Here is a 14,471-nt window from a genome sequence, read left to right on the forward strand (position 1 = left end):
TTTTTAAGGGAAATCAAAAGGGAATAGTTTGGCTGCATTTCTGTCATTGGTGAGCCTACTAATGACAGAAACCCATGAAAAATATTTTTAAAAAGTTTTATTAGTTATGCAAATAGCGTTAATCAAGCAGAAATGAAGAAACATATAAAGGTGATCACAAGTGCTTCTCTGAAGCAAAATATTTTAAATCTCAAATTGTTAGTACATTCATAGGTAGAATAATTTCATTATTAGATTTAAAAACAGTAAATGAAAGTATTATTGAGAACAATAGCATTTCCTAACTAAAGCTGAACAAGAACAATTTCTGTTTCCTCTTTAAAAAAGCTGATGACAGCTATTAATAACTGAAAAGAAGGCGGAGTCCTACTATGCTGATTTAATGAACAGAACTGATGATACAGTGAGGTTAAAACATTAATGTATTTCTACACTGAGAAAAATCATATTTAATTTATCAGTAATTTAAGGGGTTCTACGCTTCCCAGGTTCATCAATGCATTGTAATGAAGGCTTTTACAATAAAAGTGACACATAATTCAAAATAGAAAATGGCGTTGATAAAATTAATGTGGGACTATGTTTATATCCCCAAGTACAAATAGATGGATCAGCAGCCGCCAAACTGAAATCTAAGCAAGAAGTAGCAACACTGTTCTGGCTCTGCAGAACCTTCAATATAGATGATTTTTTTTTCAATGAGAAAATTGTCCTGGGAATTAGCACAAGCTATCGACCCACTCCATTGTCCACTTTGACATAGAAGGATTTCTTTTCTAATCTGATAAAAGCAGGAAAGGAGTACAAACTAGAACCTATAGAGCTGTTACTTTTTTCCAGTGGTATGAAACACCCTCCCTTTTGAAGCAGAATGGCTGACAAATGTAGAGTTCCCTTACACCATCAAACGAACATCACCAATTTCTACAACTGGTGCTTGGAATAATGAAATCTATGCAGGCATCCTTAGTGTCACACTTATTAGCTACTTTCCCTGGGACTAAATCCTGTGTTACAACTTATGAAGATTATACCATGCAGCTATAAACCCAAGTTCCTGGCAGCCTTAACAAGTATGAGTTACTTACACACTTCCTGTGGTGGAGCTGCTGTCCGTGAGGAAGGAGCCATTGGTCCTTTCCATCTGCGCGAGCCTGAAAGGCAGGGAAAGACCACGACATTCAGAGAACATGCTGCACAATTTAAACAGAGGCACTGTGAAGATCAATTCTACTTAGAAACAGCTCAGATATGGCAATCTTGGTATACATAAATAGGAATAAACTCCTAGATTTTATGACAGAAACCTATAATCCAGAGGACTTTTATGAGAAACTTGCGCTATGATTAACTAATTCTACTTGCCAAACAACAAAGAACAAGTATATTGTCTATCTCTAGTATAATTACCATTAGCACCACCACAACTCTCATGGTAAAATTAGTTAAAGAGATGTTTTCGCAGATGGTTTTCTTTTTGAATTTTATAAAGCTGGACTAACAAAAGAGGATGAATACTTTTTAAATATACCACATGCAACATCTGAAACTATGCTTGGCAAATAACGTCACACTGTGGACAGACAAATCCTGGAAAACAACACAAAAAACAGTGTAACCACAGGGAGTCACAGCCTACAGTTCTCATTTCGAAGGAATTAATCTAAAAGGACTGGATTATTATACTGTACAGGTAAGGCCATACTGCTCCGAAATTGCAGCAGAAGTTTTCTGTCTATTCAATTTTCTAGGAAAGATATACCTTATATATGCAAGACACATATGTAAAAATCTAGAAATGCTCAATGCTGTGCACATACACTGGACTGCACCAAATGCAGCTACTTCCTTTACTGTAAAGGTTTCTCAATTTTACATATATTTTTGCAAGTGTGTTATGCATTATTACAGACATCTTCAAACTTCTTTTTAAAAGCAGTGTACAATGCCCTAAAGAAATGGGAACTCTGGTGTCTTCTTTTAGCATGGAGCACGCTTGCCCATCTGTACATTTGTTAATATTCCTCAGGGTTGAAGAAGGATAAACAAAAGCACACACAGGATGAAGCTGTCTTGCCCACCATGGCTGGGGTGGGATGTTGTGCTCCACCACCTCCCCTGAAGGGAAGGGCAAGCTCCTAAGTGACAAGAGACATTCAGATCATCTCTGCTGTGGGGCATCTCAAACAGATCTAGTTCATGGTGAGTAACAAGAGTGAGTTAGATACTTACAAGTCACTTTTGTAATGCTGCTTAGCTCAGCATCTTTATTTGATGAAACATAATTTTTGAAATTGATCTTCATAGGCCCTTTGTCACATAGGGAAGTAGGACAAAACCTGTATTTTTCAGAGAGGAGAGCCTGCCCTGAATCTCTTGGCAAGTGAGTAATAGATATCCTGTCTCACAAACGCAGATTCTACCATGATCATCATGTTTTCAATCTCCATCATTTAGTGAGGATTTGCTTGGAACAGGATGTGGAACCAGGAGACAGGCCCTGATCATGGAGCAGAGGGAGACAGGGAAGGGACTCAGAGTTGCAGAGAGCCTTCAAGGCAGGATACAAACTGAAAGCTGAGGAAGGGAATTAGAAGCAACTCAGAGGTGACACAGCACAACAGAACGGGGAGACAGTACTTGATTGCAGGTAGGGGACTTTGTTAACAGAAAACTGAGAGTTGAATGTTTTTCATTCAGTGACAAGAAAGGTTTTAAGCCCTAATATACTGTTTCTGCTGGGCACAGTCTTATTAAGGAAGCCCTGGTAATATTTCTTGAAAGAAGCTTAGCTGAAAAGACCAATACAACAAAAAATATTTACTATTTTATATGTGAAATATGCATAATAACAGATCCAACTAGAAAGCACACAATAAAAGTTATATCAAAGATACAGATGATATCATATCTCTGATATGATATGATATGAAAAAATGATATGTCTTCATTTTTTAGATTTTATTACTAGAGGGGAGAAAAACATCTTGAATAGTTTTAGATAGTTAACTTATGTAGTAATTAGTATTTTTTAAGTTTGTTGTTTTGTTAACCAACTTCTTCACAGGGCAGGTACAGATTTAGCTTTGTATCCTGAAGGAGATAAATGGTCCACCTTCAGCAAGTCTAATCCAGAGCAGAACTGGTATGCACTGAGGGGGAGGAGAGGGAAAACAGGTATTGCACCTGGCATCTCCCTTGATGCTTAATGCGGGTCCAGAGTTTGTGCTTCATCTGGGCACAGAAAGCCACAGCATTCTGGCACCACAGGCTATAAAAAGGACATAGGGAGACAGAAAATTCTCACATCTTTCTAGTGAAGTCTAATTTCTTTGCCCTTGCCTAGTTTGTAGTCCTGTCCATGGGTTTTAATTGATTACACCATGGCCTAAGTTACAGATTCAAAGAAATGTTGGGTGATTTAAATTAATTACATGTTCCAAATAATGAAAAGCACTACAACTTTGCGCCTTTGACAATGTACTATGCTACTTATGAAGGATGAAAATATTCGGAGGGGGGCGGGGAGGAAGGAGGGAAAAAAAAAAAAAAAAGAAAAAGGTGGAGGCTGACAGTAGGTAGCCCTTCAGGGTTAGTTTCTGCCCCATTTTTCCCCTGCTGCAAAGACCATCTGTTGGGTATCCTAGGTATTTAACAAACTACGTTGAAGCTTTCTTATGGTGCCTGTAAGTAAGAATTCAGTTATCTTAAAGATAAACTCTGAATTTTTATTCAAAAAGCTGAAAAAGTTAACATCGTTTATTAGTTGTGGAGATCAGATATAACAATAAAAACACCAAAAGAAAAGCAAGTCAGTTCCCATGGTAATATGGATCAATTTTTGTTGCCTAAAAGTTGGGTGTTGTTACTTGTTTTTGAGAGGGTACCTTAACCATCACCAGTTCTGAATGTACAGAAGAGAGTTCAACAAAACACAGAAGCACTGAGATGGACTTGGCAGAATAGACATTTTATCATGAAAGGACTAGGGTGACCCCATAAAAGCCAGAACATAAAACATCCGTAATTATTATATGCTCTGCTAAAAGTCAATGGCAATGGATAGTGTCAACCTATCACAGAAGAAAATTAAAACCTGGGTCTAAAAACCTACAGGGAAAAATTATATATCCAACAAGTTCAGTTCATTTCCAAAGGTTAAAAATGAAGAAACAAAAGGAAAACAGCACATTTTAGAAATAACACACAGTAATTCTGCAACAGTTTCCATTTCCTATGACAGACGGCAGATTTAATGCATCTACTTTACATTTAATATGACTACATTCAGAAGCTGATGATTTAAAAACATTTGACTGACTTCTGAGTACAGAGAATTATATCTTTTTAATAAATAATGTCCAGCCAGTAGAGTATATTAAAACCTGCAGGAATCAATCACAAAATGCAGTGTACTGGTGAGAAACTGTGCATCTCTTACCTAGTAGCATACTGCTCTATCCTGGAGTGTGTGTCATCGTGAAACAGCTGTGGAGACTGGGAAGGACTAGTTTTTAAAAAAAAAAAAAAAAAAAAAAAAAGAAAAGAGTGGTGTCTAAAGCAATTCATGATACAGACAACATTATTTTTAAAGTTAGACTGATGACAAATAAATAAATTCACAATATTGCCGAGGGGGTTATTGCTTTGGGTCAGCCATGCCCTGTAGCTCATGCACATCAGATTAGAAGCAACTGAACTAAAAGAAAACAACCAGTACACTAAGCTTTCCAGACAAAGGGGTTCTGCATACTCACTCATATTGCTCTGGCCACATACTGATGAGAGTGATAGGACTGTAAGGAAGACAAAAAAAAAAGAGAGAGAGAAAGAAAGAAAGAAACTATGAAACAAAAACTTTAGTACCATTTAAGCAAGAGAAAGCTGGAGAAACACAAAATATTTTAATCAGCAACCCACCCAGATTATTTGAATCAGCAACAATTGATGTAGAAAAGAGAAAGCAACAGATACTGTCGTGTATCATGAAGAGACAGGAGACTGACTTACATACTTCATTTTGTTAAATAAAAATCAATTTTAAAAAAATACCAAATAAGTGTTATTTATTGAACTGCAGTTCATAAACCATAACCAGTTCATTTAAATTCTGCTCACTGGAGCTTTCCTTTTAAACTAACTAGAAAAAATATTTAAAAAAAAAATTGGGGGGAGAACACACCTCTGACAACAAAAACAACACCGTAAGTCAAAGTTATCAATGCTTATTTTCCTACTGCATAAAAATAAGCAGAGGTAAATACATATTGTATTACATTCTGACACTTGAGTAACTATTTAGGATTTTTAATTTTTAAAATTTTTTTATTTAAAGGAACATCTTACATAGTTTTGCCACCTGCAGGGGAGAGAACCAATACCAACAGTTTCCTCAGCATGATGCTGGCAATTTATCTGTGTATTTCCCACATGACTGGACCAAGAGAGTTTTATCCTGACCTGTGATTACTGTTTTGACATTCCAATTTCTGGCACCATTATCAAACTTTCATTACATCAAAGCAGCTTTGCTTTCCTGTGTTGGTGGCTTTTTTTTTTGTTTTTTAAATACAGACCAGCTGAAGACTGCGCCGGTGAGTAACATTTTAACATTTGAATGTGTGTTGCTTAGAAGCCTGAGAAGCCAGGCCATCAAGAATGCCAGTTTTCAGATTGCTTCCTCCTGTTTCTTAAACCGCTAATGAGCAGGTTTTGTTTATTTATTGTAAATAAAACGCAGAGTCCTCCAGTCATGAAAACAGCATGGAGAATGGCACCGGACTGTTGCATGCAGCACAGCATATACGTTGAAGCTTCACATTTGCTGTTGCTAGCTAAGCGGTGCTGTGTTCAGATGATACAGTAGTACCAGAGACTCCAGGATGTCAAGGAGAGTCAATCCATGAAACTACTTCTAGTGCCCTGTCAACACATCTTAATTTTGCTCTTTTAAAAGTGTCCTTTGCTGACAACTACCAAGTAAGTAAATAAAGTGGAGTATTTCTGCCAGCACCATAAGTAATACTGTGGAGACACTGAGAGTGCTCTCTTTTATTAGGCCACCTATATGTCTGAAGCCTGTAGGAACCTAATTAGCTCAGAGATTTCTAACTCCAGGAACTTTGAGATAACCAAATAAGCAGTGCAGTTCCAAAAGCCCAGTCTCCCCATATCTATGAAAGTGTTCTCTGTAAAACAGCCATTCAGCCCCCTCCAACATTACCTGCTAAAGTCCATGGCTTTATGATGAAAAGCTTACAAAAATCAAAGTATAAAATACATTACTTTTTCAAAAACAGGCAAGATATGCAAATAATGCAAAACAACTAATAGAAAATAATAGAGCACAAGGCTCTACAACTGCTGTTGATTATTTCTCGGGTTTCACTTTTTTGTTTTTAATGGAATAGGCCAGTGACTCCAGGAGCAATTACTCTATAATCAAGCTTACGTCTCCAGGTTGTCACCCTCCAATACTGTTTGCACAGGTAGGTAGCCAAGTCGGGGATGCTTTGCAAAATACTTCTTTGACCGGAACTTATTCTTCAGCACCTTCGTGAAGTCCCGTACATCTTCCCCAGATGTTGTCTTAAAAAGTTAAAAGAAATTTAATTGAACATTGCTAAATAGCATTGAGATAATAGTGCTGCTACTGTCCTGAAAAAGGATACAAGGAAGAACTTCAAAATGTTAATGATGTTAAAATTGCCTTTTTAGTGTCCTGAAATATGATACAATAACAATGGTAATGCATCTACAAATTCTCTTCTATTAGAAAAAACAGTGAAGCTTCAAATTCCCAGCAATAAATGCACTGGATTTACCAATTACTTTATAAATTAGAGAAAAACTGAAACTGGTTCAAGTCTTAAGCTAAACATTTATAACCAGTCTTACAAAACACAAAAATTTAATTTCTTAGAAAAAAAAAGGGCAAATCAGTTTTCCAGATATAGGGGGATACTCTTAGCCATTGAAAGCAATCTTGACAGTACACTCATACACTTGGGACTCACCCCATGGACAGAAAAACCTTGTAATGGCTCTGCTGAAAAAATAAAGCTAACAGTAGTGGCTTTGTTTAAAAAAAAAAAAAAAAAAAAGATAACAGCCCTCTATATTCACAAAGTGCCACAAAATACTCACTGCCCCCCATTCTATACCTAAACTGGAAAACTTTAGCACAAGATGGGAGCAGTATGTGCTAAACCATTCTCTGCTGCAATGGCCAAGTTTTTCATTAGCATCTTCTCAAGTTACCAGCTCTCTTCCTACAGGTTTCTGCCACTATCTGTATCATTACAGATTCAAGAAAACCCCACAGATGAAGCAACAGCCATCGTACAGGCACTGTTCAAAGGCACAGTCAGAGGCAGGCCTGATAAGAACAATCGGTGCCTAAAGTAACAAACTCACAGACTGATTCAGTCACCTCCTTACTACTGCAGGATAAGACTAGTACAAAAACTAGCCACAAGATTCTGCAAGTCTAAATTTACAGCTTACAATCAGCAACTCCCAGCCCCCCCAGCAGCTTTTTTACTGGTCTTCACTGATGCAGCCCCTTCCAAAACTGACAAGTGCTTAGCCCCATCTCTCACTCCCACATGAAATTAATTCTATTCTTTAGAACATAATTAAAATTGATGCAACTGCTTTTAAAAATCAATTTAACTGGAAGTAATCACAGCAATAATGGCAGCACTGCTTTGGTAATACTATTCAGTTAACTTCTGCTACAAAAGCAGGGAGACAAGCAAAACATGCAGGCATAAAATACAAGGTGAAAATGGCAATAAAGGTATCTGCAGGAAGAAACAATAGTATACGGTCTGCCTTTAAAGTATATGTGCTTACAGGCTGTACTGAGTACTTAAACAGAATGGTCCCCATCACATGTAGCAGTTACTATTAAGCGTCTCCTCTTGCAACTGCCGTAAAGAAAATGTGGCCATTCACCTCCTGCGTTCACTGACAATTTGCAATGGCTTCTACAGATTTCCAGCCCAAACCCTGTAACAAACTACAGATTGTATTTCTATACCCTCTGCTTTGGGAGTAGCCTGTTAACATAAAAGGATGCCAAAGCGGATGGGTATCCATAGGGAAAACAGAGCGAAAGACTTTTCAGTTTTGTAAATTTTTTCCGTGACGTATGACAAAGGGGCCTAGAAGAAGGTCAGGCAAACTATTCTCTGATTTTATTCTCTATTGTGAAAGCATAAAAATACTTCCCTATTCACCTATGTATGTTAACGTATGTGTAATACATACAGTTGCAAACTCTATAATGCAGATCAGACGAGCAATAAAAATTGCAGATAATCAAACTGATGTTGGTAAGTTTCTCACACCTGGCTTTAACAAGTAACAACAAACTGAGCAAATTTGGCATTAAGAGGTGTTTGAACCCCTGAATTTTAATACAGGTAAATTCAGGGAGGTCTCACAAAATCATTCTCGGAAAGCATCTGCTCCAACCACTGCATCATCCAAACAAGGAATGTGAGGCAGCCCAAAGGGCTGCTTGTTCTCACGCAACAGTAACCCCAGCAGATGGAACTCTGTCCCAAGGCCAAGGAACGAAAGTTTTAGTACCTACACATTGCAGAAATAAACGTCTATTGAGCTGCCAAACTTTTCCTCTGGTGTATTCTTTATTTGGTATGACAGCCTGACGCAGTTCCTTGGAAAGACTAATATGACTGTGTACTGACTGAGGACAATAAATACTAACCAGTGAAATTTGAGCAGATTCGGAAGAACTATTTCAACTTACATGCAACTAAGATGCAACTCTTAGAAGTATTTCTTCTATGTTTTTTGCATATAACCACACTACACAATCCAATCCAAAATCATGCCAGAAGAGATGTACTATAACATTTTATTTTCAAAAAAGAATAGTGAGGCACTGTTGTGTAGAATCTATCTACTAAATTAAAACCAACAGGTAGCTTGTACGCTTCCTTGGGTCATGACATCTTGACTATTTCCACACAAGTCCATAGCACAAATACGAGCACAGTTACAGAACTACTTCAAAAGCAAAGAAAAAAATCCTTTCCTTCACTGAAAATTTCAGCCCAAAGACCACACTTTCAAACTCAATTTAAAATCTCAGTTCTTAGAACAAGACAAAGTTCAGGAAGGAATGACTAAGATCCATGGCTGGCACACATAAATAACAAAAAAATCTGTAGCGGAAGGTGTCAAGGAGAAAATCTGTGACAACTGACAAAATGGCACTCTTCAATATACCAGCCAGCAACAAATGGAGTCATAAGTCACAAACTAAAATCAGATAAAATTCCTTGTAAACCAACACAAATTTAAGAAACTGGGATTTACATGGAAAGCAGTGGAAAAAACAGAATAAGCTGACACATGGTTTTCATATGTAGGTTAAAAACCCAGTTGGTATATATTTTTAACATATTAGAAATAGAACAAGTCTTTGTTGGGAAAAAGTACTACCAAGAATGCAATAAACCAGTTGGAGAGGTCTAAATTAAATAATATATAATATAAAAATTATAATAAACGTAAATATATAAAACATATATGTGAATAAGTAATATATACCTCTAATATATACATTTATTTATTTATATTTATTTCTCACAATTCTCTTTTTTTCAAAGAAAAAATAATAAAGTAATAATGAAAGCCTAAACAATTTCCCATACCTTTCACTGCACCTACCTATGTAAAAGGACTAGTCTGCACCTAAGTCATCATTCTCTTAATTACATTTCTTATGTCTAGCACAAAACTATAGAGTTGTTCTAATATACACGTAGAAACTGATTCCCAGAAGAGATGCGAACCTCACTAATCAGTGTCATTAACCCCAACCAGACATTCATGAGGAAGCCTTAGAGAAATGTACACAGACATTCAATACACACAATAATCAAGCAAGTTCCAAGAAAATATATTTTGTATAGTAAGACATGCTCAGTGATGCAAAATTTACAGTATAAAAGAACATCTATGTCATTTAAAAGGACTTTAGTTTATTCTTTAATAGAAGCCCTAGTAGAGATACCTGATACCATTTGATACTCTTCAAATGCTTTAGTAAATTTTAAGGTTTGTGGTTTTTAAAAAAACCCCTTTTTTACATCTCCACATCTTTTTTCTTGACATTTTATTTATCTGTAACATTTGTAGAATCTGTACTATGAGCCTGACTGTTCTTGATGGAAAACAAAATTCTTAGACCTATTTATGGTAACAGCTATGATATGTGCAGGTATGATGATAGCTGCATCTTAAAGCAGCTGTCAGCTAGGTAACACTGGGAGGCTGGGAAACTCCCCAGCGTACGATGTGGGGTAAAGAGACAGATACTTCATTCCTCTAATTATTTTTATTAAAATTGACACTTAAGAATGCAATTCACCAATAACTTAAACACTTGTTTAAGTGCATACTTTCATTCCCATTCAGCAAAGCACCCACACTTTTAAAAAGCATCTCACATCCCTTGATAGAGCCATGAGATAAGATACCAGAAAAATTAGGTTATTACATGTATAATAACTGTACTTATGACTGTCACTGCCACATCAGTGATATTTGTACTGTGTAACATTGTGAAGATTACCCTTCTGTGACCACTTTCAAATAGGGGTATTTCATAGCAGTTTCTCACCCAGAGGAGAGATTGATTATAAATTCTGTGCATATTTTAGTTTACTTAATGAAATCAAGCTGTAATTTCAAGAGTAACTAACTTACCTCAGAAGTTAACAGAATTTAACAAATTAAGTTGCAGAAGGGTAGCAGATAACATAAGCCAGCTATCTGAACAACTGTAAGAGTGAGACCTAGAGGAAAGCACATTGCCCAGCTGCTAGGCATCAAAGACTACCCTGACCAGATAGCCTATGCTTCTCAAGGCGAAGAGTAATCTCTGAACTCCGCAGCTGGAAGCGATGTTCTGCACGCGAAATAGCCAGATTCAACCATTCTTGCTGCTTTCTTTCATCTTCCCCACAGAACAATCCCATTTTGATAACAGTGAAGCATCATGCTTGGTGCATTGATAAGCATGCCAAGATGAAATCACTGACTGACTTGTGTCAGTTTGTTGCTTATAAAACACTGAGGTTGCTTAAGGTTCAGGAATGTATCTCTCTTCTCTGGATGTCAGTAGCAATTACATTTTCAGATGACTTACCTAGAGAAGTCTTAACAGGCACTATTAAAGATAAGCTTTATTGTGCCTGGAAAAAAAATTTCAGTCTAGGGTGAACTATCATTCAACCAATAATTTCTGACGTCTTGACTGTCATGTTCTGAGCTCTTTTGGAGAAATAAAATTCTGGTCATCTGGCAGATGAAGGGGCTAACCTTTTCTGCCATAATTTTGTATAGAAAGGCTACAAAAAAACCAGTTCCCAAAATAAGGAGCTGTGCCAGGTGAGTGTAGAGGCACAGAACTACAAAAAATCAATGATACTTTCATTGAGGTCAGGAAATAACACTACTTGCAATGACAAAATTTTCAGAACTGCTGATTTGATGTTTGTACATTACCTCAAAAAAGCTGCTTTTAAGATTTTACTGCAGAATATAGGAGTTGTGAAGTGGAAACAGTTTGGAGAAAGAACACTGATGCAGTAAGTATTTCCATCTGAAATTCAAAGGACCCACTGGTACAGAAAGCCACATTAATATAACACAAGAACCACTACTGAAAGAATTTCCATTCCAAAAAAGCTAAAAATGAATTATGTAGGTACTTATGTAAGAATATTCCTGAATTAGATGCTAGGAAAATCTTACAAAATTTTTTACACATCTCTGTGTGAAATTCTACATTAAAAATCCTCTTTCTCCATCTTCTCAGAGAAAGACTATTTAAAGGTGAAAAAATAACTACAATAACTTTGCATTTCTACTTAGAGACAGTAATGTTTTGAGTTTCTTACCCCACCCATCTCTAAACCCTGAAAGAAAGAAAGAAGACATAACCGAAGCCATTATAATGGATTTTTGCATTTCCAGCAGCAAGAAAACTAAATTGCAAGCTAGGATTAATACCAAATGGCATTACAGATTAAGATGCAATAACTACAAATAACTACCTGGTGTAAATAGCCCTATTCTGAAATTACGAAGCAATTCTCACCTAACACAAATAATGCGAAACTCATTAAAACGGAGAATTGTCCCCTTGCAAATTTAATTTTAAAAACAGATTCCTTAAGCCATTCTCCAAATTATTTTAAATTTAAGTAGAAGTAAGTGAGCTTCTGAGAAATCCCTTCATACTCTAGACTGAACTGCTTACTTGAAGACAATTAAAAGGTCTTCCCTCCATCTGCAACTAAGCTCCAGTTCTAAATGCCAGCTTTATTAACCAGGGAAGCATTTTTTTTTTCCTAATTATTGCTAGTATTCTTGATATTAATGTATTAATATACATTAACAGTAAGAAAGGGAAGCTAGATTTTATTAATGCAGTTTGATGAGTACCCGTATTTGTACTCTGCTTTGCAACACCGGCCACAAAAGTAACATTTTAACATCAATAGCCTTTGAATTTGGTTGAAAAGGTAGAGTAGATGCGCTCTTCCTATTCAGGCTATCTGCATCATAATAAAATGGATTCTAAGGAATAATTAATTGGCCTTTGGTACCTTCTTTTTATTTTTATTTTTTTTCATTCATAGACCCAGCTCTATGTTATTTTTTGGGCATTATTCCATTTAAACAGATGAGTTATTCTACAAATTACTGCAAAGAATTTTGCAATTCTTGACTATTATATTGCATCAAATAAGCAACAAATTAGCACAGCAAACATAGTGCATTATTACAAATAGTAATAATAAATAATACTGGATTATTTTTGTGAAATAAATTCTTTATTCCTGACTTCATTCTTTATTCCATCCTAATTCAGATGAGATTAGTTAAAATGGATTACATGTAAGTACTGACTATGGAAGTCAAACAGACATATAACAAGCCTGTTCATATAATGGGTCATTTCTTCTTACAGAAGTGGAGCTAGCAGAGTGTACTTACAGGAAGACCCAAGAAAAATTGCAACCCTCATATTCAGCTTCCAAATTAATGGGGGGCAGTCCTGGACCTCTAATTTTATGCATCACCTAAATCATATGCCAGCTCTTTTATTCTGCTCTACTTTAAACTGATCCCATTTCCTTCCTTTACCTCCTATACACTTGCCTTCCTTCACTCACCTTAATCAAGAATGTCATCTTATTCCCCTTATTATCCCATAGTGGATTCACCACATTCCTCCTGTATTTCATGGAAAGAAGGGACTTTTGCCTTGGGTTACCTTATTTTGCACTTAATATTGCTTTAAAACTATATTCTTTCTGCAGCAGGAACAGAAATCTTCATTATAATACAAGCTGTCCCTAGTTCCAGGGACAGTGGGGATTCCAGTCATTTCCAGAATATATTTTTCTGTAAGACAGTCTTTACTTGTAAATGAAATGGCTCGCAGTTACATAATGTGAACAAGTTTAATGAGAACTGAAAATTTCTCTCAGATATCGAATCCGCTGGTTCAGACAAAACCCAGAAGTCATCAGAAGAAATATACCATCCTGTTCTAGGGACAGTACCATACCCTATACTAGATATAATCTGTTTCTTTCCTCTTCAATTTCCCAATGTGTATTTGACTTGTATCTTATTATGTGGAGCAGCAGCATTATCTATTTTGACACACCTTATGCCTTCATTTCTGAATTTTCTGTATATTACAGCCATTAACAAAGAACATTTCTGCTCCACAACCATGAGATAAACTGATGATGAGGTTGGAGAGAACTTTATAAGAAAAAAAAATTAATCTAAGAAAAATACATCTCAAACATGTTCAGACTGTTCTGGCTACATTGGCTAAGGAGGCAAGTAAACCATCAGTTGTGGCTATATGTTTTTATTGGCATAACTTTTAATGTTTGCAAGGAAAATAAAACTCTATAGAATCACAGACTGGCTAAGGTAGGAAGGAACCTCTAGAGGTTGTCTTGTCCAATCTCCCTGCTCAAACACGGTCATCCAGAACCACTTGTCAAGGACCATGTCCAGGCAGCTTTTTAGATATCTCCAAGGACGAAGACTCCACAGCCTCTCTGGGCAACCTGTGCCAGTGCTCAGTCACCCTCACAGTAAAAAAATGTTTCCTGATGTTCAGAGGGAACCTCCTGTGTTTCAGTTTGTGCCCATTGCCTCTTGCCCTGTCACTGGGCACTGCTGAAAAGAGCCTGGCTCCCTCTTCTTTGCACCCTCCCTTCAGGTATTTATATACATTGATAAGATCCCCCCTGAGCTCTCTCTTCTCCAGGCTGAACAGTCCCAGCTCTCTCAGCCTTTTCTCGTAGGAGAGATGCTCCAGTCCCTTCATCATCTTTGTGGCCCTTCATTGGACTCTCTCTAGTATGTTCATGCATCCCTTGTACTGGGGAGCCCAG

The 14,471-nt window shown here is 36.7% G+C and overlaps 1 protein-coding gene across 3 annotated transcripts in view; it reads right to left on the reverse strand.

Moving 5' to 3' along the window:
• UTRN (utrophin) overlaps positions 1 to 14,471 on the reverse strand; it is a 393,293-nt gene that overhangs the window by 21,586 nt on the left and 357,236 nt on the right. For all 3 annotated transcript variants that reach the window (XM_072856186.1, XM_072856185.1, XM_072856184.1), the window contains 4 exons: positions 6,452 to 6,588; positions 4,758 to 4,796; positions 4,442 to 4,507; positions 1,089 to 1,154 (listed from right to left, as the gene is read on the reverse strand). In XM_072856186.1, coding sequence (XP_072712287.1) covers positions 1,089 to 1,154; positions 4,442 to 4,507; positions 4,758 to 4,796; positions 6,452 to 6,588 — 308 coding nt within the window. The remainder of the gene's footprint in view (positions 1 to 1,088; positions 1,155 to 4,441; positions 4,508 to 4,757; positions 4,797 to 6,451; positions 6,589 to 14,471) is intronic.

Source organism: Ciconia boyciana, chromosome 3 (genome assembly GCF_034638445.1).
Source record: "Ciconia boyciana chromosome 3, ASM3463844v1, whole genome shotgun sequence".
NCBI lineage: Eukaryota > Metazoa > Chordata > Aves > Ciconiiformes > Ciconiidae > Ciconia > Ciconia boyciana.